This window comes from Lucilia cuprina, chromosome 4, assembly GCF_022045245.1.
Source record: "Lucilia cuprina isolate Lc7/37 chromosome 4, ASM2204524v1, whole genome shotgun sequence".
Taxonomy (NCBI): domain Eukaryota; kingdom Metazoa; phylum Arthropoda; class Insecta; order Diptera; family Calliphoridae; genus Lucilia; species Lucilia cuprina.
The window spans coordinates 101,723,269-101,751,031 of NC_060952.1; the positions used below are offsets into that span (position 1 = coordinate 101,723,269).

The 27,763-nt window shown below is 29.2% G+C and overlaps 4 protein-coding genes and 1 long non-coding RNA gene across 6 annotated transcripts in view; 3 read left to right on the plus strand and 2 right to left on the minus strand.

Annotated features, from left to right (window-relative positions):
- LOC111684393 (protein tincar) overlaps positions 1-15,341 on the minus strand; it is a 35,034-nt gene extending 19,693 nt beyond the window's left edge. Inside the window, exons 1-3 of the mRNA XM_023446549.2 lie at positions 15,017-15,341; positions 10,052-10,643; positions 9,868-9,983 (exon numbers count right to left, since the gene is read on the minus strand). Of these exons, the coding sequence (XP_023302317.2) occupies positions 9,868-9,983; positions 10,052-10,475 (540 nt within the window). The 5' untranslated portion in view covers positions 10,476-10,643; positions 15,017-15,341. The remainder of the gene's footprint in view (positions 1-9,867; positions 9,984-10,051; positions 10,644-15,016) is intronic.
- A 2,188-nt stretch (positions 15,342-17,529) lies between these two features.
- LOC124419415 lies at positions 17,530-18,391 on the plus strand. The gene is made up of 3 exons (XR_006940568.1): positions 17,530-17,761; positions 17,826-17,968; positions 18,025-18,391. It is a non-coding gene; the product is annotated as an uncharacterized LOC124419415 (long non-coding RNA).
- A 3,898-nt stretch (positions 18,392-22,289) lies between these two features.
- Positions 22,290-22,757, plus strand: LOC111684392 (probable E3 ubiquitin-protein ligase RHA1A). Its single transcript, XM_023446548.2, has 2 exons — positions 22,290-22,526; positions 22,591-22,757. The coding sequence occupies exons 1-2, from the start codon at positions 22,405-22,407 to the stop codon at positions 22,742-22,744; spliced, it is 276 nt and encodes a 91-aa protein (XP_023302316.2). The 5' UTR covers positions 22,290-22,404; the 3' UTR covers positions 22,745-22,757.
- Positions 22,758-22,880: 123 nt separating this feature from the next.
- Positions 22,881-24,535, minus strand: LOC111684389 (chitobiosyldiphosphodolichol beta-mannosyltransferase-like). Its single transcript, XM_023446543.2, has 3 exons — positions 23,825-24,535; positions 23,487-23,767; positions 22,881-23,413 (listed from the first exon to the last, which is right to left on the minus strand). Exons 1-3 carry the CDS (start codon positions 24,388-24,390, stop codon positions 22,905-22,907), a joined length of 1,356 nt encoding a protein of 451 aa, XP_023302311.2. The 5' UTR covers positions 24,391-24,535; the 3' UTR covers positions 22,881-22,904.
- Positions 24,536-24,744: 209 nt separating this feature from the next.
- On the plus strand, positions 24,745-26,446 carry LOC111684391. 2 transcript variants are annotated; one of them, XM_046948769.1, is made up of 4 exons: positions 24,745-25,032; positions 25,236-25,550; positions 25,611-25,914; positions 25,978-26,446. In XM_046948769.1, exons 2-4 carry the CDS (start codon positions 25,355-25,357, stop codon positions 26,312-26,314), a joined length of 837 nt encoding a protein of 278 aa, XP_046804725.1. In that variant the 5' UTR covers positions 24,745-25,032; positions 25,236-25,354; the 3' UTR covers positions 26,315-26,446. The 2 variants fall into 2 exon arrangements, with proteins under 2 accessions (XP_046804725.1, XP_046804726.1); XM_046948770.1 differs by lacking the exon at positions 24,745-25,032 and adding an exon at positions 25,153-25,168.
- Positions 26,447-27,763: the final 1,317 nt, after the last annotated feature.

The window sequence follows — 27,763 nt, forward strand, 5'->3', positions numbered from 1 at the left end:
TTTCGTAAAATATGGTCAAATATAAAATACAGGAAAAATTCGAATACTTTTGTGAAGTAATTTTATGGACTTTTTTAAATGAAGCTAAATTAATTTAAGTAAATGTGAATTTTGTAAATTTTAAAAAGCATGATATCAGAACTAAGGACTGTCTAGGCAATTTAACAAATTAATTTATTAATTTTGCATACAAAATATGTTATTAAATTTGGTTTCTTTTCATATTATACCTAAATTCGAATACTTATGAGAGACACTGTACATACAAAATTCTTATAAATTTGTCATAAGTGAAGTCATGAAAAATTGCACACAATTCCATCATGTAAAATTCTGTTACAAGAATTGTAAAATTCAATATAATTTGACATTCCCTTAGGATTCAAAAAAAACTAGCATTTGATCAATAAATATTAAAAATACCATTAATTTTACTAGAGTTTTGTATTTAATATTTATTAGATTTACAATATATACAAAAAACACCGACACTTTGTAATTCACAGGACCAGGAAAATTTTAACCTTACAATACGAGTGGCTCCCATTGTTTTCATATTCTGGCACACTCAAAGATTGGAATTAATTCTCTTATATTTTACATTCGGCTTAACAAATTTTAATGTACCATTCTTTAAAATCATTCTTTGAATATACCATTCTAAATCTCTTTTCTTGCATAAAAGTAAGTTTATTTTAAATAATTTTTTCATTTTCAATACCAAAATATACAACTTTGTTTTGTCAATTTTAATTTCAACTCACAAAAATTAATTGTCAAAAAAATTAAAAAAAAAATATTTTTTTAGTTTGTGAAAAATAAAAATATTTCAAATTGTTAAATGCGATAAAATTGTGTAAAAAATTAAAAAATAGTTATGTGTTTGTGAAAAAACGTTGTTCAAGTCCTATTTTCCCGGTATTTTCGCGAAAAATTTTTGAAGTATTGTGAGAGAATTGAGTTCTCACAAGTGTGTTGAATTTACACAGTCTGTGAAGAGAAGGAAATGTTATTGTTGTAAAACAATGTCATAGTCCAACTTCTTATTATTCTTTGTTATAGAGTGTGTGCCAATCGGTAACAACTTACCATGATGTTAAAAGTCATATAGTAGGATATAGGCGAAACTAATTGTCAAGGACCTAAGTCCCCTGTCAAAGACCTAACTGGTGAGAATGTATTAGTAGAAGCACAAAAATAAACACAGTTGTTCAAAAGGTACTAAATAAAAAATGTATTTTTTGGACGTTATTCTTTGTGTGTTATCAATGAAATTTTATATGGCAGTGAATGAAAATATTAGTTATTTATTTTTTTTGAAAAGATATTTAATCTTAAAACATATTATATACACGTCTTTTTGTTATTTTTTTGTTGAATTAAAAAAAGTATGTAAAATACTTTTTTAGTTTTTAAAACTAAAATGTACAGCTTTTCATTTTTCAATTTTAATTAAAATAAAATGTCAAAAAATAAAAAATATTTTTTTTCGTTTGTAAAATATAAATTATTTTCGGGGTTTTAAATAAATGAAATCTGTTGAAAAAAAAATAATAAACATTAAGTTTAAGTGATAAAAAAAACTAATAAGTGGTAATATCCTCGCAATTTTGCGAAGAAAATTTGATGTTTAGTGAGTGCGTTTAGTTCTCACAAGTTTGTTTTATTCTCTCAGAGCTCGTCTGTGTGAAGAGAATAAAAATTTTTCTTTGAAAAACCCTTCAGTTTCGCCTATATGTACTACTATATGTTAAAAGTAAGGTGGGAGCGTTTCGGCAACAAACACAATAATTTTTTGTTGTCTAGAGTTGGGTTTTGTCAAAATGAAATTTCGAAAATTGAAAAATAATAAACATTGGAAAGAAATAGTTCTTGTGTATTTCACAATATTACCCACAAAACCGTCGTTACATTTAGCTTGTATCTGCAGCAGGACAATGTTTTAAATCTTCTTCATTTGAATTTTCTTATTTGAAAACTTTTTATGGACATTTTAATTCATAATTTTTAATTTATTTTTTTTGCTTTGAAAACACAAATATATTTTTTTTGGATTAAAAATAAATTAATTTATTTTGACACAACCCAAGCACTTTTTAAATAAACAAATAAAAATCAGCTGGCTTAATGATTTCACCTTACTTAGTGCATCCTGCAACTTACTTGAAAATGTAAATTTTTGATAGATATGAGGTGAATAAAATTTTACTAGCTCATCGGCAAAGAATAATAAGAAATTGGACTATGACATTGTTTTACAACCAGGATCGGCAGACATATACTACTACATTTTGCACTTGTATAAGTGAAAGAGCGAAAAAACAAGAAATGAGAAATCATTATACTTTCATCTCCACAAAAATGCATGTATGGAAAACTGATATTTAGAAATAATATTAATGTAATACATAACTAATATTTTTTAGTTTAAAAGTAGCTAATATTTTTAGCCCTGTTTTGCACATATTTATTTTAAATACTAAAATATATGTATATAAAACACAAATTTGAGCTTTTTAACTATATTTGTAATTAAATATATACATATTAAAGGTAAAAATTAAACATTACATTTAAATTTTGGTTAATTACGACTCTCTCACAAAACGAAAATATGAAGATAATTTACCTTTTTGCACCGTTTCTTACACACACAATACATTTTTTATTTTTTTGCGCATATTTACACTATTAAAGAGCCCGAAATTGTCTTATTTTTTATAAACCAGAAATATATTTTATTAATTTGTTGACAATTAATTTTTGAGGAATTTTAATAAAACTAGAAATAAACAAAGTTGTAAATTTTGGTATTGAAAATGGTTAATAAATATAAAATGACCATGGTGTTTTGCAAACATGAGAATAAACAAATTAAAAAATGCATTTATTAAATGTTTACAGATCAAATGTGCAATAAAAAGATTAAAAAATCTGTAAAAGAATAAATTTAAATGTTTTATATTTTTCCTAAAATTTTGAAGTACGTTTTTATGCAACTATGTAGATTTGGAATCAGTGGTGAAAGTGGTTGGAGCTACAATACTTATACAAAAATTCTACCAATACATTCTTAGAGTTAGGTACCGAATGACAACTCCTTTAGGTACCAACCAGGATACAGGGTATACAGAGGCGTCACGAGCAAAAAGCTATTTCCCTCTCTTTCGCACAAAACGAATTCAATGATTTTTTTAGCTGTATTTTATATACCTCTTCCCATATATTAGTACATAGTACATATAGGCGAAACTGAAGGGGTTTTCAAAGAAAAATTTTTATTCTCTTCACACAGACGAGCTCTGAGAGAATAAAACAAACTTGTGAGAACTAAACGCACTCACTAAACATCAAATTTTCTTATTAGTTTTTCTTATCACTTAAACTTAATGTTTATTATTTTTTTCAACACTTTTCATTTATTTAAAACCCCGAAAATAATTTATATTTTACAAACGAAAAAAAAATATTTTTTATTTTTTGACATTTTATTTTAATTAAAATTGAAAAATGAAAAGCTGTACATTATAGTTTTAAAAACTAAAAAAGTATTTTACACACTTTTTTTAATTCAACAAAAAAATAACAAAAAGACGTGTATATAATATGTTTTAAGATTAAATATCTTTTCAAAAAAAAATAAATAACTAATATTTTCATTCACTGCCATATAAAATTTCATTGATAACACACAAAGAATAACGTCCGAAAAATAAATTTTTTATTTAGTACCTTTTGTTTATTTTTGTGCTTCTACTAATACATTCTCACCAGTTAGGTCTTTGACAGGGGACTTAGGTCCTTGACAATTAGTTTCGCCCAGTTTCGCCTATATCCTACTATATGCCTCTTCTCATCAAACAATTTCAAAATCAAACAAAAGCTGATTTTAGACTTTTTCAAGTGTTAAAACAGACATCTCTGTATACTTTGTGCACTAAGTAAGATGAAATCATTAAGGCAGCTGATTTTTATTTGTTTATTGTAAAAGTGCCTGGGTTTTGTCAAAAATAATTTATTTATTTTTATTTTAACATAAAAATTAAATTTGTGTTTTCAAACGAAAAAAAATTCAAATCTAAAATTATGAATGAAAATGCTGATAAAAGGTTCCAAATGAAGAATATCAGATGAAGCACTAATAAGACGTTGTTCTGCTGCAAATACAATTTAAATGCAACGACGGTGGTATATGTAATATTGTGAAATACACAACAAATTTTCTTTCCAATATTTATAATTTTTCAATTTTAGAAATTTCATTTTGACAAAACCCATACTCTAAACAAACAAAAAAATATTGTGTTTGTTGCGGTTGTTGCCTAAACGCTCTCACCTTACTTATTGGTACCAACTGACAAGCCCCAATTTCTTTATATTCTTTGCTCATCGGACTACATAATTTTTTGACAATTGAAAAGAAACATTTGAAAATACAAAAAATTAAATGTTTTATAATTTTAGTTTGTAATACATTTGTGATTGTAGAAATTTATTTTAAAAATAAAAAAATCTATAAAAGTGTTTCTTTTATTAAAATAAATGCAGATTTTTTGTGAAATTAGTGACAATTGTCAAAATTTAATGTTATCAAAAGATTTCGTTTGGCACAGCAAAAGTGATATTTTCCACCATAAGAAAATTTTATTTTACCGTAGAACTTTGCTGCCGTTTGGCACACAGTCATAAAACAAAACTTTCATTTAATCTATTTCAAATTAAATGGTGAGAAATTTTTTAAATTCAATTTGTAATAGATTGAATTAAAAAAATTCAATAGGAATTGTTGAAATTTATTTTAACTCAATTTATTTTAATTCAATGCCCCACAGAAAATTTTCAGAGTACTCGGAATTGTAACCAATGTTGTGAGATTTACTTTGTGTAACTTATAATTTGATTTACTTGTATATAAAATTTGGATATGAAGTTTAAGTTTTTAATACATTTTTTTGCATTACATCTTAATATACATGTGATTAACATTGTATATGAGAACAGAAAATTAAAATATAAAAAAATCAAGTGTGCTGTAATTTAATCAACAAAAAATTTTTCATTTATCGAAAAATATTGTTTGGATCAAAATTTGTTCAATGTTTAGATAAATTTTAAGCAAAATTAGGATCATGATCGAGTGATGATTGGAATGGCTTTATACTTATGAATGCATTTGTAGATACATGTATTTGGGTAGCATTTAAAAAAACATACATATTTAGATACTTCTTAGTACACATGTATTTTAACTAAAAAGTTTTTGTAGATACTTTTTGATACACTTGTGTTCCAGCTAGGATGGTGCTGTAGATACAATTTTACTTACTAGGTATATTATTGAGAATGTAGGAATAGCTACTTTTCCACACACAATTATATTATAAAAAAGTATAATCTACACACAATATCGCAAACCAAGTATATCAGTTAGTGTGTCATTTTTAAGCGGCCCTACCCTGTGTAAAGTAAGCAAGAGTGTGTGTAAGTTTGTAAGCACTTTCGAATACAAAAAAAGCAACACAATATCAATGTAGTAAGCTATAAATTATCTGTTGGGTGCAAACAAAATAATTTCATTCAAAAAGAATTTAACATTCTATAGGAATTAATTCATTAGAGAATTCATTCAACTACATCGAAAGCTTTAAGAATTAATTCTAGGAATTAAATCTTATAAATTCAGATTAAAGAATGGTTAATTCTTTAAAATATAAATCAATTTCAAAAAAAGAATTAGGGAATGAATTCTTTTAGAGCTTTGGGTACTCTTGAGTAAACGAACATAATGTGCTCAAAAGCAAAAACAACACAAAACCAAATTAGAAAAAATGTTTTGTTGTTTTAGTTTTGTTTCTGTATTATTACTGCAAAGATCAAAACAAATACAAAAGTATCATTAGTTTATTTCCGTAATCTGCTATAAACCATTGTGATAAAAAACCTTTCCAATATGATAGATTTACGCAAGCCACCTTATATGAATTTAGATATTCTATCACATTTGATTTCTCTTTTCAAAAAATCAATACTAATATAATAATTAACTATATTAACATATATTTATTTATAATGTAGTACATTTAAGTTATTTTTACAAAAAAGTGTGACATTTTGGATTATTAACTGATTTTAAAAAAAAATTGTATTGGTGTTAATTTTTAGTGGACATTTAATTAAGACATTTTGAAAAAAATGTAATTAAATATTTTTAATTAGTGATAAGTAATTAAATATAATTTGAAAACCCAACGAAATTTACTGTTTTCTATTTTTTTATTGAAAGCACATGTTAGTGTGATTGTTTATTGGTAGAAACTTTAAGCCTTTATATTTCCGAAAATACTGAACCGATTTTGAGTATATATAGATTGCAAGCACATGTTTGTGTGATAATTTATTGGTAGAAACTTTAAGCTCTTATATTTCCGAAAATACTGAACCGATTTTGATCATATATAGATTCTGCAGTGAGACTCGCTAATCTATATTAAACAAAACAAGTTAGAGTGATATATTCGGCCGTGCCGAATCTTAAATACCCTCCACGAGCTACTTTTATATTAATAATTTTTTATTTGGAGAAATATTTGTAAAAATAAGTTTTCTCGTGTTTTTTTAATAGAAAGAACATTACAAACACTATTTTCCTTTATGTTATTAACTCCCTAAAATATGCTTTAGCGATATTTAATAATTTGCATGTGAGTGAAATGTTTCATAAAGTTATTGATAGTTTATTGTAGAAATTTTGCATGGAAAATATGCTTACTAAACATAAAATAAGCGACTAATATCTTCATGAATACGGCGATAATTGTTTATAATTATAGTTATGATAATGCAACTAATTAAATACTGTGGGAATGGCTTTCGATGGACCGATCGGAAAAAGATCTCATCATTTTCGTAATTTTAAAAAATGATGGGAATAACGAACAATTATAGATGATCGTTAAACAAATTTAAAGTATATTTTCTGTATATAAAAACAACATTTGTGCCAAATTTTGCATGGATATCAATGTTTGGCAATGAGTTGTATGCATTTAAGTTTTTTCTAAAGAGAATCTTGTTCGGGAGCTATGACCAATTGTGGACTGATCGAAATTTTACAATGACTTTTCTATGCACGAAAGTAATATTTTTATCTTAATTAGATAATGCGTTGGGTGCCTTTAAGTGACCTTATATAGGAGATATGATATGGTCCAAAATTTTGTACAAATATATTAATGTATGTATATTTTTTGTTTTGAGTTATGGGCGTTTAAGCGATTTCGGGAGGGAACCTTGTATGACAGCTATGACCAATTCTGGACCGATCGGAAAAAATTTTACGGTAACATTTAAGTTTATAAAAGTAATATTTGTGGTAAATTTTGTATAAATATCTAAATTAACTATTGAGTTATTCGTGTTTAAGTGATTTTCGAAGGGGACCTTGTAAGGCAGCTATGACGAATTCTGGACCGATCGGAAAAAAATTATGTAGATAACATTATATTTGTGCCAAATTTTGTATAAATACCTTAATTAGGTAATGAGTTACGGGCGTTTAAGTGATTTTCGGGAGAAATCCTTGTATAAGTGCTATGACCAATTGTTAACCGATCGGAAAAAAATTCACTGTATAAAAGCAATATTGGTAATAAATTTTGTATAAATATCTTAATTAGGTAGCGAGTTATGAGCGTTTAAGTGATTTTCGGAAGGGACCTTGTATGGGAGCTATGACCAATTGTGGACCAATGGAAAATTTTTTCCTTGATATGAATTCTATTGACACAAAACTTTCATTTGTAAAATTTTGTTTAGATATCGATATTGTAACGGAAGTTATTAAAAATAAACACATTTTCCGGGAATATGTACATTTGTATGGGAGGTATATGAAATTGTGAACCGATTTTTCCGATTTGTTGAACAATGTTGATTCTAGTGCCAAGAGATGTATCTCTTACAAAATTTATCAAATTATCTGCAGTAGTTTTTGTAAAAAATACAAATAAATATGTGAAAAATCGCCATTTTTTCGAGGTTGTTTTAAACTTTTACTCATAACTCTGAAACTATTTCACCGATCTTCCTGGTTTTCAATACCAAACTGCTTAGGATAATAGTGAATATTATGGGTGAATTTTATGGAGTTCCATTGCATCGTTTTAATGTGAGCGTGTTTTATACAGACAGACGGACATATCTAGATCGACTCAGAATTACATAATCAAGGATCAAGAATATATATATACTTTATAGCATTTGGATTCGATTAATAATCAATTAAAATATTTTTCAAAAATAATCGTAATGATTATTTAATTTTCTGGTATAAAATTTTTGATTATTAATTGATTACGATTAAAATTAATCTAAAAATAATCAGGATTAATTAAAATTAATGAAAATAATCAAAATTAATCAGAATTAATCAAATAATTAATTTGATTACTTTCAAGGATTAATTTTGATTTTTTTGATTAATTTCAATATATTTGGTACAATTCTCTATCTTTTTACATTACGTGTGAGTTTTCAAGTTACTCACTATTCGATTATATGACTCTTTTATTGAAAATAATATATTTATCAAGTTTATTTGGATTGAAAATCTTGATCTCAGTACACGATATTTAAAAAAAAAAATACTGCAATCTTTTCGAAATGGGTCTCAAAAATACGTAATTTTTAGCGGATTGCTGGAAAAATAATTTTCTTAGGTTTTTTTTGGAGTAAATTATACTAAATATATGGAAAATTAATCCTTAAAAATAATCAACTAATTTTTGATTAATTTTGATTTTTTTTTGATTATTTTCATTAATTCCAATTAATCACTGATTATTTTTAGATTATTTTTAATCGTAATCAACAACTAATTAAAAAATTGAAAATAATCGTTACCCTCTATCACCACTGATGGTATGTGCGCTCTTTGCTTAAGCAAACAAACTTTACGAAACTTGAAAAACTCTCTTAATTACATTCTAGCTTGTCATCATAGCTTTGTTATCATAAAAACGTTGCCTAAACAATTGTTCAGACAATACTGTCATAACGACTTTAGAGCGCTAATAATGCAGTCTGTACCTGGTAATTTGACGTTTTCTATAATAAATATTTGACTAATATAGACGCTGTGTTATATGTATTCGCACAGTTGCTAAATCTCACTTAAGCTAGTGTATGCATATTATATAAGTACTTAAGGATGAAATTATCACCAATTAAAAATATTTATTTTTTAATTTTTCAAAATATCTTAATTAAATCTTTACATTTTTTGGTAATACACAATTTAAAAAAAGTTAATAATCCAAAATCACTCACTCTTTTGTTATATAATAACTAAGTTTATTATATATGGACAACAGAGTGTCAAATATCTCTGGTAAATTTAAAATGATTCTTACATCAGATAAGAATAATAAAATAATTCCGACGCGGTACAACCCAAACATTGTAATACATGTCAATAAAGTTCTACAAATTTGCGACAGCATGTATTTTAATGCAATTTATTGGTTTTACACCTTTTTGCATATTAAATGACGATATACAAATGTTTATTTATTTTGCGACTAGTTTCAGTCGTAATTCAAGTTTGAGTTGGGGAACAACTCTCGCGTAATCGCGATTATTTCTTAAACGCGTTCAGGTGGAGTACCATTTAAAACTCAAATTTAACTTAAGTGTTTAAAGGTTTTCAGCTTCCTATATGAATATATAGGTCGACTTGGAGGATTTCCTTTAAACCAACGTGGGACACTGGCATTTTGCTTATGAGCTCAGTCAACAATTCAAATAAAAAAATTGTGACTAGTTTTGAAATTAAATATTAATACGTAATATCATGGTGACTTTACTTACTTTAAAAACTGCTGAGGTAAAGAAAAATGGTAGTAAAACGAAAACCAAGCCAGAAAGAATAATTTGTAAATTCAGCTCCGCAACTGGCTCAATTGTCCATGGGATTAGTGAACAACCTGCAAAAAAATGATAAATTTTATAAAGTATAACGTGTGTTCATGAAAAAGTGAATTATTAGTTTTACCCAAAAATCGATAAGCACCATGAACTGCTAAATATCCTTGGAATAAAGTAAGCAATACTCCATACCATATTGACCATAGAGAATTTAAATGTAAATAATTGTTATGATCCGGATATATCTGTGAATACATACTACTATATTTAGCATGCTTCCTTTTTGAATTCATATACTTGGCTGGCAAACGATGGTTTTGAAAATGAGGGTGTGGCTGGTGTGGTTTATGATTGCCACTTGGATCACTTAAAACATTATTCGAAATACTCGAATTTAAACTAGAGGGTGTCCCTTTTCCCATAGAGTTGGCTGTATTATTTAAAATGCTTGTGTTGAAATTGGAGGAGTAAAAAGTTGAGTTTCGTTTTTTAGATTTATTTACAATGTGGTTATTATTTTCATATGTTAACAATGATCCCGTAATAGACATGTCCTTATTCGATTAAATGATATGTTTAATATAACTTGGATGTTTTTATTTTTTTACAATCGCATTTTCATAACGACATACAATTTACTAGTAGCTTCCATTGTGACATACACATTTAGTGTGATTGCTAATCACTAGTATTTGTGGCAATTTTGTGAATTGTATAACCTGAATAAGAAACAAAGTTTATTAAAAATTTAAATCTTTAACATTATATGTATCAAAGTATAACTTCGATATGTACATAGTAGAATTTTGAGCTAACTAAAACTTTTATTTTATTATCATATATAATTTTTAACAATATCACATTAAAAACCATAGAATAATATTAAAAATTAATTCATAATAATTTCATTAATGCATTGTAAAATAAAAATAGTGCACCAATTAAAATTCACATTAGAATCATCGAATATTCATTGGTTATAACCACTTATTTTAATCGAGAGCTATTTTTCCAAATACGAACCAATGACACGCTAATGTTAAAATCATGCATATTTCGCCTAAATAAATGGGTTCAACTGAGAATGAAGTGCTTCTTCATTCTCAGTTGAACCCATGCATTTGCTACATCAAACAAACATTTGAAGATATTCAAGAGGAAGAGATTTTTTCATAATTTATTTTGTACATATACTAGTTAATGTGTCTTGCCAAATTTTAATAGATTTGTAATAAGTGAAGGCATGAGAAATTGCGCCCTATTCACTCATGTGAAACTCTATTATAGGAATTGTAACATTTACTATAATTTTATATTCTCTTAGAATTCAAAAGAAACGTGCATTTCATACAATTTATTTAATATTTGTTAAAAATAGTAATATTAAGACCAATTTTATCTTCTTGCTTAACAAGAAAAGAAAATACCAATGCTTAAAGGATTTTAAAATGCAAACACGTTCATCATGTAAATATGGAATTTACCTTTTTTAATGCAATCTTTGACTAAAGGATTTTTTCGATATCATTATCCTTGTGTTAAAAAAACATTAAAACTTCATTAATTCAAATAAAATATTGTTAAACTAGGAGACATTTGAGAAATTTAAACTTTGTATTTGTACAAAGAATGTGTGTACCAAGTTATCAAGTCATCAAAATCGGAAAGGGTAAGGTCTAAAACCTGTTTGAAAATTTTCAAAATGCCCCTTTATATGTACGTAAGAGCTTATGAGTCAATAATGAGTGATTTAAATCGAGTCAAATGGCTTACAGTAATTCAAAAATATTAATATACTACTCAATCATTGTCAAGGGTTTCTATAATCGATACCGTGATTGTTAGAAGTGCACCTGTAGTTTTTAAACGTTTGCTAAAACTAGTTTGATGTAAATGAATCAAATTACAACTAAATGATGTAACATCTGTTCTCTAATAATTAGCAATTGAACTTTTAAACAAACCAACAAAATTATAATAGGACGAAAGTTGGAACAATTTCTAACCGCCTTATATTTTAGAATTGGTACAACCCTACCAACTTTCCAAATTTTATAAACAGATGTTGTCATCATCTTATAAATAATAAAATTTTTGTTGCGTACGTACATATATACATACACATGTTGTTCACCTTTTGATTTTATTGCGAAATTCGTATAACAGCATTGTGCCACCAGGTGGCTGTTGCAATTATGTGTTATACATAATATGAAATAAGACTTTACTTTTATTCATTAGGGTGGCCCCAAAATGGAAGTTGCTAATGTTCCCATCGAAAATGAAAATTTAGTTAATTTTTAATTTTTTTTATAAAATTATTTATCGTAAATAATTGAAATTATTACATTATAAACCTCATATTGTTTCACCGAAATGGTTTTTTTAATTTTTCGAAATTTTATTGAGGATTATTTTGTATTGATTTTAACGAATTTTATTAAATTCATCAGTGTTAAAATGCAAAAAATCAGAAAATTTTATTAAAAATATTTAATTTACTTTTACTGTAACACAAAAATTTCTGATATGCTATTTAAATTGTCTCTCAAGGACATTTCTTACGATATCTTTGAAAGAAATATGTATGAAAAAAATATAAAAACCAAAAAGGACCTATTTATCCTCTGAGCCAGCTCACCAAATATTGACCCTAGGACAAAACTTTTGAGAAACGGATTTAAGAATTAAACTTTAATTTTTGTCGGAAACATCGACAGCTTATTTTTCCTCCATACAAACGGGACCACCGTATTTTACATACGTATGTATATACATATTTAACGATTTCTTTTAAAATATTTGGCAAAATTTGCACCTGTTCTCAAAAATCTAAGTTTATTATTTCAAGTTAATAATGAATAATACAAAAAAATAGTTTCCCTTAAGCCAATCTTTTGTGAATGATTATTGATTAAATTAAAATTGATCCTTTAATTATGTTTTTCAGTACTTTTTGTTTTGTTATTAAAGGAAGAAAAGAAACATCTTTTTGTGCAATATCTCAACAATTAAAATTTGTTTGCAATTGAAATACAGCTACTTTAATAAGATTTGAAGCTAAAATAAAAAATATGAAAAGATGTACAAAAACTTAACAACGCGTAGAGAATTGCAAAAATGTGAAGACGTGTTTTAAATTCGTGCATGTCCGCGAAGAAAATTTGCAAAAGAAAAAAAGAATACAACGACAAGATAGAATAAGTTGTCCAAAGATGTTTTTTTGGGACAAAAACTAAATATGGATGGATTCCATGGATATAACTTTTATATCCAAGACTTAATAAGAAAAAAATTTTTTCATCGTAAGAATATCAGAGAAGGCGGAGTTTTAATATGGGTCCCAAATCCTACAATGGCACTATCGACATTCTATTAAAGATAAAAAAAGAGTAGAGAAGGCGGAGTTTTAATATGGGTCCCAAATCTTACAATGGCACTATCGACATTCTATTAAGGATTAAAAATAATAGCGTTTCCACAATTTAAAAACTTATTTATACCCATACTTTCGACCTATCAACAAGAAAGTTCTGCATATTATATCTGTTTCCGTATTCGTCTGGGTTGCAAATTTTTGCAATAAGTCGTCCCCGTACCAAAATTTTTATGTATTTTGTTGACTTTCTGATAACTTCTGACTAAAACCTGCAAAACAGAATAGTACAGGAATAGAAATATATATTTTTTATAAATATTAAAAAATAGTATAGTTAATTTTATCAATTTTATTTATTTTTTATTAAACTTTTTTGTAATTTTTGTACTAGTAAAATACTGGTAGGTTACTAATTCGATTTCCTGAAGGGAATATGTAGACAGTTAATAGAACATGACGTGATGTGACAAAAGTAGAATTTTCGGAGAAATGTCCATATGTATTTGTGTTGACTAAGGGTTAATCTTTGGTACTCAGTGAGATGTCAGGAAGTGGTTTAATTTAATCAAGAAATACAAAAATGTAAACTGCTGATGTAGTAAAATAATATTTTTTTTTAATAAAAATAAACATTAAGGGCCAATCTTTAGGTGAAGTATTAGGGAAAGTTGTTTTTGAGTACTCAGTAGGGATGCCAATTCTAAATCCCGAGATTTTTTCGGCATTAGGAGATCCCGAAAGCAGGGATTTTTCAAAATAAATCCCGGGAATTGCTTAAAAATATGTTTTTATTTTCTCTTTTAAGTCATTATTCTCTTTTAAGTCATAATAAATTTGAAATCTTATTCTATGTATTTTTGATTTATGCAAAGCGAAATTCAGCACAGCTAATTTTTTTTAAATATTTAGAAAATTGACACAAGAAAACCTAATAGAAACTCCTCTAAATATCACATTGACGCTTATATTGGTATCAATATTTTGATGGTGGGTATTTCATTTCAACACAGTCGAATATAGTCTTTATTTCAAACTTTATTTGCATTTAAAACAGCTGTTATAAAAAATTAATAAAATTTTTATAAAAATTATCATTAAAATATCTGATTTATTGATCAGTATAAATTAGAAGGTCTTAAAAATACATTGTTTCATTAAATATAGGTTTCTTATTAATTTTCATATGTATTACAATTTTTTTCTTTTTTATAATACATGCACTCGAAATAACAGCTCTAATAAGCCAAGTTTAAATTTGTACGAAAACATCAATAAAGATTAATATTAGTTTAAATTTATTCTTAGAATAACTAATCATATTATGAATTAGCATTTAATTGCCAACTCAAAAACCATCGTTAATAAGCAAATGTAAATAATTTACCGGCCGGTATTTTTTTTAATTTATATAGTAAAATTTAAAATGCCGGCTAATATTAACGTATGTATGGATATTTAGATACACGTATATACATATGAATGTACTCGTATATGTGTATACTCATTTGAATTAAATATGAAATTTGTAAACCAAAAAAAATATTTTTGCATGCAATATGTATACATATATATACATACATGAATATACTTATATGCATACATATACACGTATATGCACAAGTTAGTAAAGGGATGCGGAAAATACGACAGCGTTAATATATTAATTTATTTTTAAAACGATCTTTATTATTTAAACTCACGAATATAACCTACCAGACATTTATTTATTTAAGAACATTTGAAGACATTTCATTTTATGATGTTTTAACCATAAGGAAGTTTTCCTTTACTTTAAAATAGAATACATACAGATATTTTTCACTTAGTTACATATGTATGTATTTTTTTACTTAATATTTTACAATATAACTATATATTCAATATTTCTTTAAAAGTGCTGAATTTAAACTTCTTTCCTACATTTTTGGTTTTTAAAATATTGAATTTTTAGTTTGATTTTTGTTATAGATAATTGTTTTTTATACTTGTGTATTATTTGTATATAAATGAAAAGTTATGTATCCGCCGCTAGATACAGAGCCCTGCGCCGACAAATATTAACGGCGACTGATACTTAAAATATCGGCGGCGGTTTAAAATCGACTGTAAGCCGGCAAAGTATCAAAAGTTTCTCAACAAAAGTTTCCCAGTGTGAACCAGGTCTGGGATCAATATTATAAAAACACAAAAATAACCTCTTGAAGAACGAAAAAGTACTGAAAAGTCCCCTTTTACATGTTTTCACTTACCGCAGGCTCCACATGATTGATTTCATGTTTCTTGGATCAATATTATAAAAACTCAAAAAGTACCCTTTGAAGAACGAAAAAGTACCAAAAAATCTCCTTTTATATGTTCTAACCTACTCCGGGCCCCACATGCTTGAGTTCATGTTTCTAGGATCAATATTATAAAAACATAATATTATATAAAAACACATTCCCGTTCTCGGAATGGCCTGGTTCACACTGGGAAATTTTTGTTGAGAAACTTTTGATTTTGTGTGAGAGAAAGAGATGGTTGATATTTCTTTCTCTCACACACAAAAATCAAAAGTTTCACAAAAAAGTTTTGTTATTCTTTTCATTCGTACAACAACAATTAATACGTAATTTCAAAAATAAATACAAAAATAACCTCTTGAAGAACGAAAAAGTACTGAAAAGTCCCCTTTTATATGTTCTCACTTACCGTAGGCTCCACATGATTGATTTCATGTTTCTTGGATCAATATTATAAAAACTCAAAAAGTACCCTTTGAAGAACGAAAAAGTACCAAAAAATCTCCTTTTATATGTTCTAACCTACTCCGGGCCCCACATGCTTGAGTTCATGTTTCTAGGATCAATATTATAAAAACATAATATTATATAAAAACACATTCCCGTTCTCGGAATGGCCTGGTTCACACTGGGAAATTTTTGTTGAGAAACTTTTGATTTTGTGTGAGAGAAAGAGATGGTTGATATTTCTTTCTCTCACACACAAAAATCAAAAGTTTCACAAAAAAGTTTTGTTATTCTTTTCATTCGTACAACAACAATTAATACGTAATTTCTGAAACAAAAGTTTCAGAAAAGAAAAAGTGTGGACCGGGTCTATGAAAATTTTTATTTCTTTGCCACATCCAGCGTTACCGTTTTGAGACATAGGTCGCAATTTGATACTTTTTCAAGTGCCTTGTCACTTTTTGTAACCCCTTGTCAAAACAAAGTATATTTGCACCTTTTTTCGCTTCCAGCCATTTTTGCTCCTTTTTTGAATAAAGCACATTTTGATATTTATATACCCACCATCAATTCTGGGTCGTTATTGCATAGCCACCATACAGTGCGCCCCGAAAAACAGCTTTTACAGATGTACTCCCATTTTCTCACATTACTTTAACGCTAAATACTGGCTTAAAAACTTGTTTATACATACACTGACAAACTAAATTATTGGCACAGAAGGCACTTTAAACTTATGATCGTTTTATTGGTCATGTTGATGGGAATTTTATTTAAGAAATATTTTTACTGGATAGTGTAGTGTAGCGGTAGTGCAAAACAAAAGAAACTAGTGTTGCCAGAGTGGTAGCGGCGCTGGTATGCTCGCGTTCGCCGGGCTTGGAGCTCGCCGGATGGGGGTGGTTCTTGCTACCACTCTAGACACCTACACACACACATAAAAACCATACCAGCTAAAAGAAATAAACAAAATAAAATATAAAGGGGCACCGAGTAGGTTTCTGTCTGTCTCCCTGATGAAACGTTCCTACGACCTATAACGGCTGGCAGATGTTGTGCCAGGATAAACCCTCCCACTCGGGATTGGATAATCCCGCCATGACATCCTAATATTAGGGAGGTCCCAAAATTTACCCTGCAAACTTTCCTTTCCCTACTTACCGCCGCTTATGTTGTTTAACCGATCATTTTAATTGATTAAGACTTTAAAATAATTTCATTTAAACATTATAAATGTTGGATTTTATTATCGAAATTATTCTCAAACAAACTTTAACAATATTAGATTTAAAAATTTAGTTTAGTTTTAATTTTAATTCTATGCTTTACAATTTAGATTTATATTTAGGCTTTAAATTTAGAATTTTAATTTAGCTTTAGTTTTAGATGTAGGTTTAAATTTAAGTTTTAAAATTTAAAATTTTGATTTAGCTTTAGTTTTAGGTTTAAATTTAGAATTTAGCTTTAGTTTTAGGTTCGAATTTAGGTTTAAATTTAGAATTTAAATTTAGCTTTAGTTTTAGGTTTGGATTGAGGTTTAACTATATGCACTCAAATTTATGTTTGCGTTTCAAAAGTTCATAATTTAGCTCGGGGTTAAACCGGATCTGGAAATTCTTTTTCTGCGGCAACTAGCTGGTTTACGGGAGGCAATTATAGAGCGGGAAGAGTTCTTTTGGCTGATGAGGCTTTCCTGTCCGTCGTATTAGGGTCCGTTCGGGTAAACCAGGTAAGTAATTGAAAATATATTTTAAGTTAACACACCTTTTAAATAATTTTGCTTGTTTTCACAGGGTTTTTGTTATAAATATATATAGCTAAGACCACCTGAGATCTCAAAATCACGCGTTACTTTGTAAAAGGCCTGAGCTCAACCCTGTTCGCGCACGTTTGAAAAAAAAAGCAAACGGAATGGATTCGATACGATGAATGATAGGTAAGCCTGGCAATACGAATATATATTTATTTAGTCTAACCTTTCCTTTTTTTTAGAAACTATTTAAAAAGGACACTCGTCCGGTCCGTCTTGTCGTCCGGGTGCAAACTCACAGAAGGTCGGAAAACCAAAAATTATACCAAAGCACCCCAGGCGTGGTGGTGCTGGAAAACAGCTTCTCCCTCGTTGGATGGAGTCGGTGTTGAAGTGGCTTTGCAGGTTTGTGTTTTGCTTTGGTTTAATTTAAAAATTTAGTTTTAAGTTTAGTTTTAAGTTTAGCTTTAAGTTTAGCTTTAAGTTTAATTAATTCTTTTTTTTAAATAAAATTTATTTAATTTATATAAAAAATAAAATCAAAAATTTAGTTTTTTTTTATGATGAGGCCACAGACTCCACCTTCTTCATCTATCCGAGCAAAAATCAAAAAGGCCGACATTTTTTCCTTTTGGCATCTAGAATAGAGAATCTAGTTTTCCAAAGAATTCAATTTGTTGCATTTTGGAATGCATATTATACTGCTATTTATTTCAAAAATAAGAAAAAATGTCCTAATTAGGTTGAACTAAATTATTGGCACACTTCTTTAAAAACTATTCGATATTGGTTATTTGCGAAATTTTTTGCATTTAATTGCGAATCCATTTTGTTTTATAACTTATTTCACAGATTTTGGTATAAGATTCACCAATTGTTTGTTAGCTCTATTTGTTGCAAAAAAACGAATCATTTTCGATGGGATTCTCTAGTTTCTCTTTGTGTTCAGAAATTTAAAAAAAAAATAATTTTATGAAAATTTTAGCAACGCTGACCATTTCACTTTGAGACGTGATAACTGTTCATTTTAGGAAGTAGAAGTAATGGCGATTTCAGCAAAAATTAAATTAGGAATATATAATTTTACGATAATTGGTAAGTGTGCCAATAATTTTGTTCTGTGGAGAACCTATCACTGTATCTAATAATAATACCTCTTTATTAAAAATCTATGTCATAATGTCATTAAATCTATCGTGAAATTTAATGTGCTTACTGTGCTAATAATTTAGTTTGTTAGTGTATGTATCTTGCTTTAAAAATGTATATCAAAAAAAAAAAAAAAAACAAATACAGCAATGAAATTCGTCAAAAGCTCATTCATGCATACCAATGATCTGTTTATAATTGACACTACATCCATAGGACTTTTTCTCCTCCTAGGAGAGCCAAATTTAATAAAAATAAAATTTGCGGTTAAGCCATGGACCCATAAATTTTATAAAAATAATATGTTTTTACAAGTAAAAGAGGCTCAACAAATTTATTTAGGCTTTTATACAAATCTATTTATGTCTATTTGTCTGATACAGGCATGAAAGGGCTCACAAATAGTAAGCATGGGAGGTGCAATTTTTCAAACATATTCCGAGTTGATCAGTATTTGATATTCAAAATTGTTGAATCGTCTAACTAGAAAAATATATGAACGTCCACCTAAAAGTGACTTCTAGAAAACGTTTTAAAAATATAAAAATTGTTGATTTATTAAAAATTTATTTCTCTTTTCAGCCTCCGTTAATTCTATTTCGAAAAGATATTGTGAGGCTTAGTACAGGGCTACATAACACTATGCCATTTATTTATTTATTTCAACCATTTCAGACTGTAATTAATGCATATGTGAAATAATATGGTTTTATCGATATCAAAAATGTCATTGAGCCAGTGATATCTTAAAACCGTTATCTCCCATTTTCATTATTCGTTTACTAAAATTTGTTTATAATATCAACATCAACATGTAAAACCAGTAAGAGTGTTATATTTGACTATGCCGAACCTAATATACCCACCATCAAACCATATACAGTAAATGAAATGCTCTCCTATAAACATTAGGTTGATATTATTAGATGATTTTGTCTTTTAACAAACTACTTCTGTGTATTGAATATCATAACTATACTCGCATTTTTAAGCCAGAATTGTGCGTTAATATCAATTTCTGAAGAAGGTCAAATGTTACAAAAATCAGCATTTTTAAATTTTCAACATTTTCGTTGAAGAATATTTTTCAGTATCAGTTGTTTTCATGCTATAGTGCATTATTTTTCAGTAGCACTAATATTTTCCAATCTTATATTTACATTCTATAAGAAAGAAAAAATGCAACATTATCTGTATTGGAGTTAAATATTAAGATTTGAAAGTATCATTGCATGAAATAATAAATAAAATATTTTCTCATAACAACTAATGTTATGAGAAAATATTCCTCATCCTTAATGTAGGGAATTAAATTCTCTATAGAAACTATTATAACATCAAAACGCGAACGACGCATAATAATCGAAATATTAGCTAAAGACAGATTTTTGTAACCTTTTACCTTCAATATCTCGCTTAGCACACTCGATATTTTCAGTGACTTTTAATAATTATGCTAAGTAGAAGCTATGTGCCAATTTTCAATTAGCTATCTAAAATTCCTCAGCAAAACCCTTATTTTCCTGGGCTATATTATTGCTAAATAAAATGTGGTTAATTATTTTGATTTATTTACCAATTTAATTCAACGGTAACGCTAGCTACATCTATAACTACTGCTATCAAAATCTAAAAGTAGAAGTAATAATAGTAAATGACTTGCTGCTAGTTTTTGAACATTTTTTAACTACAAAAGTAGTTATTTTTCGTTACAGCCACATACCTGTAGTTTAGTTATTTAAACACTGCTTAATAGAAAATGTTTTTGTTTAAGTTTGATGTCTTTCGATTTGGATGAAATTTGCACCAAAGTTAGTATGTACTATTAGATAGTAGGCCAGAAATAAATGTTCAGCTATATTAGACTTAAGGTTCAAATTGTGCAATTTGATTACAAAAGGTTTTATTAAATTAAGGGTAAATTTCCAACTATTGGTCCTACAAAAAATGTAGTTGTAGTTGTTGTTGGGTAGTCGATGAAAACCAATTACAGACTGTGAATCACTCAAAGATTTTGGGGGTCGGCTTTGACAGCCTGTTTACTTCCTAGTTTACTTCCAAGCGCTAGCCGGCAGCACTTGGGGAATGAACAAGGAAACCTTGTTGGCTACCTATAAGCAATTGGCCGGTCAGTGGTACATTATGCTGCTCCTTCGTTGATTGATACCCAGTGGAGAAACATTCAAAGCTGCCAAAATGCTGCCCTACGGACTGTAACGGGCTGCATGCGAATAACCTCGGAGCACCATCTACACGAGGAAACGAAGGTTCTCCCAGTCAAGGAACATAATGCCATGCTAACTAAACAGTTCCTCCTGGGATGTCATCGGTGGAGTCATCCCAACTTTAACATCACACAGTTGGGTGCTACCCTGAAGCATGTCAGGAAGGAGTTCATACGAAGTTATGTTCAGGTTCCCTTAGATCGGAACTCGGATACAGCACCTTTGAACGACATACATAGAGACGAATGTCGTTTTTGGAGGTCGCCCACCGCCCAAAGCAGAATTAGAGAAGAACCTGCTGCGGAAAATAAGTGTTGATCTGGCACAACTAAGATCGGGATGGAGCAACAGGCTCAACGCCTAGTGGACCCGCATAGACCGTGCCGTCCCCAATATATGCCCAGATTGTGGACAGGGTATCAATGATACCCTTCTCATATTCAACTGTCTAGCCCACCCTACTTCACTTAGCCCAATGGATTCATGGACTAACCCTATTGAAGTAGCCCAATTTCTTGGCTGAAAACTAAATACAGAAAAAAATGTCCAAAGGAGTTCAGATAGCTATTTCTTCATTGTTTCATTATTCCGTTTTACGACTTTTTGTGTTACGAAATACGTTTAGCTGTAAAATTACGATAGCAGAAATAAAGAACCTGCTGCGGAAAACAAGTGTTGGTCTGGAACAACTGAGATCGGGATGGAGCAACAGGCTCAACGTCTACTGGTCCCGCATAGACCGTGCCGTCTCTAATATATGCCCAGATACTCTCCATATATTCAACTGTCTAGCCCACCCTACTTCACATAGCCCAATGGATTTATGGATTTAGTCTATTGAAGTAGCCCAATTTCTTGGCTTGGAACTAAATACAGAAAAAATGTCCAAAGGATTATTATTTCGTGTTACGACTTTTGTGTTGCGAAATACGTTTAGCTGTGAAATTAAGAAAAGTTCAGCTGCATTTATAAACGCACCCAAATATTGATTTATCTTACATCTATGGTATATACGTTTTTAAGTTATAGCACGTCAATAGAGAACGTTAACGTTTTGAAATTATCTTCAATTTTTCTTGCTTTTATTCAGCTGAATGATTGACTAAGAGATGCCAACTAGTTTTTAGTAACATCTGTTTATTGTTATGTATACAGATTGTTATTATTTTGTTAACAAAAATAAACTTTGTTTATAAAATTAAGTTTTTATATTTCTTAACATTCAAGAGAACAAACTGGTATATCGGAATGGCTATGTGGCATGTAATGATGGGCATGGGAATAGGGTTAATAGCTACTATTTTAACAGTTTTTGTGAATCAACGAAAGCATCGAGCAATACCACACAATTCTAAAACGAATTACTTTTCGTAAGTTGGATGAGATCTACACTTTATTTTTGAATTTTATAATATTGAATTATTCAAATTGTAGACCACCAGGGGAACAATGTCCCATTTGCCTTGCTAATATGGAAAATGACGAAATGATTTATCTAAATTGCGGACACGCAATTCATGAACACTGCTTAAGAGATCTGCGGCGATATGGAGATAACAAGTGTCCGACATGTCGCGAAAAAATATAAAATGAAATTAAAAGACTAAAATATTTGTGTTTGATATAGGTACATACAAGTATATACAATATGTAGGTAGATGCCACTTAATTTTGCGATTGATTTTTTTATATAGCTAGATTAAACGTTTTAAAACAAACAAAAATGTGTTAAAGCATACAATTTTATTTCATACAAATGAATTAAATATAGGCCAAGCATTGGATAGCCAATTTTCATGCCATCTCAAGCTCTGGAATGTTTCAAAGTTTTTTCGAAATAATTCTTTTGATTCTAGCAGGCTTGGATTATTAGGAAAGTTTTCAAACCAAAATATTAGTTGTCGACCGAGTTCCTGATAACTTTCAAAGATAAAACCATTTTGGCCCGGACGTACCAACTCATCTAGACATTTAAAATTGTATGCGCATACTGGCAGACCACATCCAAACATATCTACAATTTTCATAGGCAAATCCAATCCACTTGAACTCCAATGTAAGCAAACGCCTAAATCAGCAGCACCTAATATTAAGGGATAATCCCGTGCCTCAAGCCAAGGAGTAATTATAGCTACTTTAGTATAATTTAAGTTGTCTATATGTTTCTGATATTCCATCTTTTGGGGTCCTTTCCCCGTAATAATGCACAATAGAAAGGGAAATTTTTCTGGATAAACTGAAGCCTCTTTTTCATAAACTGTATGTACGATAAACATATGTCAACACATTTACAAGATATATGTATATATATATTTCGACTTTTATATTACCATGCAAAGCATTTAATAGTAGTCCAAAATCTTCATCTGCCGTCCAACTAGTGGAAGAAACTAATATGCCCATTCTCTGTGGTTTGTAAAGTACTACTCCATTGCTTAGTTTTTGGGTTAATGCTGTTGATTCCAATACACCAGACTCTTTAAGATCGTCATAACACTTTGGCAGAAATTGTGAATAATCCTTAGAAAGTTTCATAAATAGATCATGTTTTGCAACCAAATCAATTGGGTGGAACTGGGATGGAGGTCTATCATACAGCACAGTAATATTTCTAAAAAAATTATAATTATATTGTCTTATTATAATAAAGTCTACAAGCAATTCAGACCTAATACCCCAGTTGTTGGTTAAATCATCCTTCATAGCTTTTGTAACGCAAAAATTGGCATCAGCTTTACTCCCAAACCATTTTTCAATCCTTTTTGCTATACGACAAATTCTATTGTTCTCCCCTCCTCGCATACCAAGTCCCAATATTGTATAGGTGTAATTATGCCAATCTATAATTAACCTAGTCCGTGTTAATACACAGTACAAATAACTTACAACTAAAGTTGGTATTCCTGGGGGATTTTGCACAAGCAGAAAATTTGGCCTTCTTATCGCTATTAAAGCAACTATTAGGCTTAAAGTCTGCCAAATTGTCTTAAAAATTAATTTTAATACAGGAGTTAGATTAGTCCAAGGAACTGGTGTCAGTTCATGTATTTTGCATTTTGGTTCAGCTGTTGATAATTCCTGTAATGGTTTTGTTTCCATATATCCAACGAAATCAACGTTGTAATTTTCCTCTAATAAACTAATTGCATGGTACTGCATCCGAGGACTTCGACCAATATCACCCAAAACAATAATACAAGCATTGCGTCTAAATGTTTGCACTTTTTCCATCATTCTTCTGAAACAAAATTACTAATTTATATATTTAAATAAATCTTTCAATTTAATAATATTATTTAGTTTTAAACACATAACAAAATTATTAAATACAACAAAAATAGGAATGTAATACTGTGCCCTTCGCCGACAAATATTAACGGTGGCGGCGTGTGATACCAAAAATTTTAGCGGCAGCTGAAGATAGGCATCAAATCGGCTATGTTTTCAGCTGCTGAAAACATGTATATTTTATTCGATCGCGACATCACAAAGTATACAGAGATGTAACTTTTGACATTTGAAAAGGCTAAAATCAGCTTTTGTTTGATTTTGAATTTGTTTGGTGAGAAGAGGTATATAAAATACAGCTAAAAAAATCATTGAATTCGAAAGAGAGGAAAATAGCTCTTTGCTCGTGACGTCTCTGTGTACCCTGTGGCGACACACGAAATCAAAAGTTTCCCAGTGAGGATCAGGAATGGAAATAGAGATTTTATTTCAGTATCAAAAAGAAGAAGATTCCAACAAGTAAACCGCTAAATATTGTTTACCACCACATTTATGCTTGTTTCGTTTGACTTTATAAATCACTTTTGATTTGTCTAAGACACAAGCACTACGTGCATATTACATTAAAAAACCATTTACTTCTACGAGGTAATATTTTGGTTTAAATAGCAAGAGATCTTTGTCTTTAATAAAATTGATTATTCTTTGTTTAATTTTATATAAAATCTTGGAAATTTTGAATTTTCTTTATCATTAAGCCGTCGCTAAAATATTGTCGGCGCTAGTACGTAGTGTGAATATGGAATGTGCCAAAAAGTTATTAATTCACAATGAGTTCATTATTTTTATAGGTATAAATAAACAAACTAAAAGTAGATGTACCAATTAGTGCGTTGATGACAATTTAGTTTGCCATAAATTAACGCCAAAAGATTAATTTGGAATAAATAGATTGTCAACCCTAGGAATTATGGCGGTACCCGTCAAACGCAAACGTGGACGACCGCGACTGGATGAACCAAGGGAAATTAAAGATTTTGACAACAATCTCATATTAGAATTTAAGAAGTGCCCCGCTTTTTATGACAGGCAACATCCCCAACATCGCAATCGGGAATACACGGACCGCGTTTGGCATCGTATTGCTCAACAACTGAATGTATCTAGTTAGTATATTAAAATAGGAAATGATTGTACTAACCTTAATAAATATACCTTCCTTTTAGCAAATTTAGTAAAGACTCGAATGCTGCAGCTTAGAAATCGCTTTAACCTAGAAAAACGTCGCGTGGAAGCTATGAAGGAGCAGCAACCTCAAAATTCGATAACCTCACAATGGTCTCTTTATGATAGATTATCCTTTCTTAGTGATTATGTAAAAACTCGTCGTCCATATTCTCTGCCATTAAACATTAATACAAAAGCTAATTCTACGGCTTCATCTAGCGATGCTGATGAAGATGATGACATTGAGGAGGATGAAGGAGCTAAAACAGAGGAGAGCGCTATAAATTCCAATCAATTATTAACGTAACGATGTCTTATAATGTACTTATCTATAAAGTATTAAAGTATTATTTTAAATTTCCTTAGAAATGGTAATGTTTTTCCACATGATAAGCAAAATGGTGATCAGTATTCTACAAATCAAAATCATTTGGCTAGTGGAAGAGCAACACCACATCTAGTTCAGCGAAGCGTTCATCACCCGACGGAGGCAAACAATGGTATAGGAAACAAATATAAAGCATTTGGGCAGTTTCTGGCTTCATCGCTTATAGAGATGAACGAAATTCAGGCATTAGGTTTGGTTGAAAAATTTACCATGGAACTTGTAAAATACCTAAAGGCAGAGGAAAGAAAAATTGTAACTAATACATCTGAAAGAAATACTGGAGTCGATGATGAAAACAGTTTAACGATTTATTAATACTAGCGTACACAAAGGGAGCTTCGCTTTCCTAATCGAAATTAAATTAATAATTCAGATTATAAAAATATGTATTTAAAAACTATAACTCAAATACAGAAACAAACTCACTCTCCTCTCTTTTATCAATAAGTTCTTTTGTTACAATTTTGCGTTTTTTCATATCGAATTTTATGAAATTTGCAACAAGGTTAGTACTATTGGATAGTAGAAATTTTCAGGTCTATCGGTCAAGAGCTGCCGGACCTAGAGGGGGTCAATGCTTAGCGATTTGTTCATATAGGGCTATTGGTCCTAACAAAAATTGTCCGAAGGAGTTCAGATAGCTATTTCTTCATTGTTTAAGCTCTTAAAGGAAATGGTCTAAGCTTTCTTTTGATCAAAAAACAACAAAAACGTATTTCGAAAAAAAGAACGGAAATAAATGTTGAAAAAACTTATTCTTGATTAAAAAAATATTTTTTAATAAATATTTCACTCGCATCCCATAATGATACTATTAAAACACTAAAGGAAATTGTAAAGTCTTTCTTTTTAGCAAAAAAGAGCTTTTGCTTCTGACCTACTATGCAATAGTACTTTGGAGCAAATTTCATCCAAATCGAAAAACGAAAATTCGAGTTTTTGGGTATACTTTACGTCTTTATAAAGCATATTTAAGTATACGTTAAAATTTTAGTGCCTATTTTTTTGCGTAGCGTAACAGTCGTTTTTGGTTTGTTCTTATAAGATTTTGATTTGATCTAGCGATGTCCGTATGTTAGTTGAAAACAGGGTAGGTTTGAACGATAGGTTCTAGGGGGCTCTCCACCTATTTGGTTATAGGATGGGCTCATACGGCCTCACCAGGTTTGGTTAATTGGAAGTAGTTGTCAAATTCACAATTTATTCGAAAGTAAATCCATTTTAATTTTATTCAAATAAATTAAACAATTATTTTTTGCGTGTTATAATATAATTATAATGTAATATAAATGATATTGTCATATTAAACTTTTTCTTATTTATAATTTATATTTTGGTATGAAAATAATAAAGAATACTTGAAAGAAGTTTAATATTTTAAAATTTGTTATCAAAGGCAATGTATGAAATTTATATATGATTTCAACTACATATTACATTACGGACTTTGCTTATTGGGTACTTTTCACCTTAACATTTAAAACTTTTTTAGGTAGTGCCTTTATTTTTTTCGACATCTTGCTCCACCTTTTAAATCCTGTAACTAAATTCTAGCATCCAAAAGCGAACGATATTTCTAATAATCTTTTTTCTATTCAGATTTCAACTAATATCAAATGCTTGTCCCTGAATCCAGCTTTTATTTCAAATTCATCTGGTCACGTTAGTTGCGCATAATGTTTAGTATGTTATTAATACGAACTAAAAATATTAAATTACAAGCGATTTAAGGCCGCCGACAAAATTTTTAGTGCCTTCCGCCTC

Bases quoted from the DNA above. Each gene is read 5' to 3' on its own strand.
- LOC111684392 (XM_023446548.2), top strand. From the start codon at position 22,405: ATGGCTATGTGGCATGTAATGATGGGCATGGGAATAGGGTTAATAGCT. The intron at 22,527-22,590 runs GTAAGTTGGATG...TTCAAATTGTAG, and splicing joins TCTAAAACGAATTACTTTTC to ACCACCAGGGGAACAATGTC.
- LOC111684389 (XM_023446543.2), bottom strand. From the start codon at position 24,390: ATGATGGAAAAAGTGCAAACATTTAGACGCAATGCTTGTATTATTGTT. The intron at 23,768-23,824 runs GTCTGAATTGCT...TAATTTTTTTAG, and splicing joins ACCAACAACTGGGGTATTAG to AAATATTACTGTGCTGTATG. The intron at 23,414-23,486 runs GTAATATAAAAG...TCGTACATACAG, and splicing joins ACTATTAAATGCTTTGCATG to TTTATGAAAAAGAGGCTTCA.
- LOC111684391 (XM_046948769.1), top strand. From the start codon at position 25,355: ATGGCGGTACCCGTCAAACGCAAACGTGGACGACCGCGACTGGATGAA. The intron at 25,551-25,610 runs GTTAGTATATTA...CCTTCCTTTTAG, and splicing joins TCAACAACTGAATGTATCTA to CAAATTTAGTAAAGACTCGA. The intron at 25,915-25,977 runs GTAACGATGTCT...AAATTTCCTTAG, and splicing joins AATTCCAATCAATTATTAAC to AAATGGTAATGTTTTTCCAC.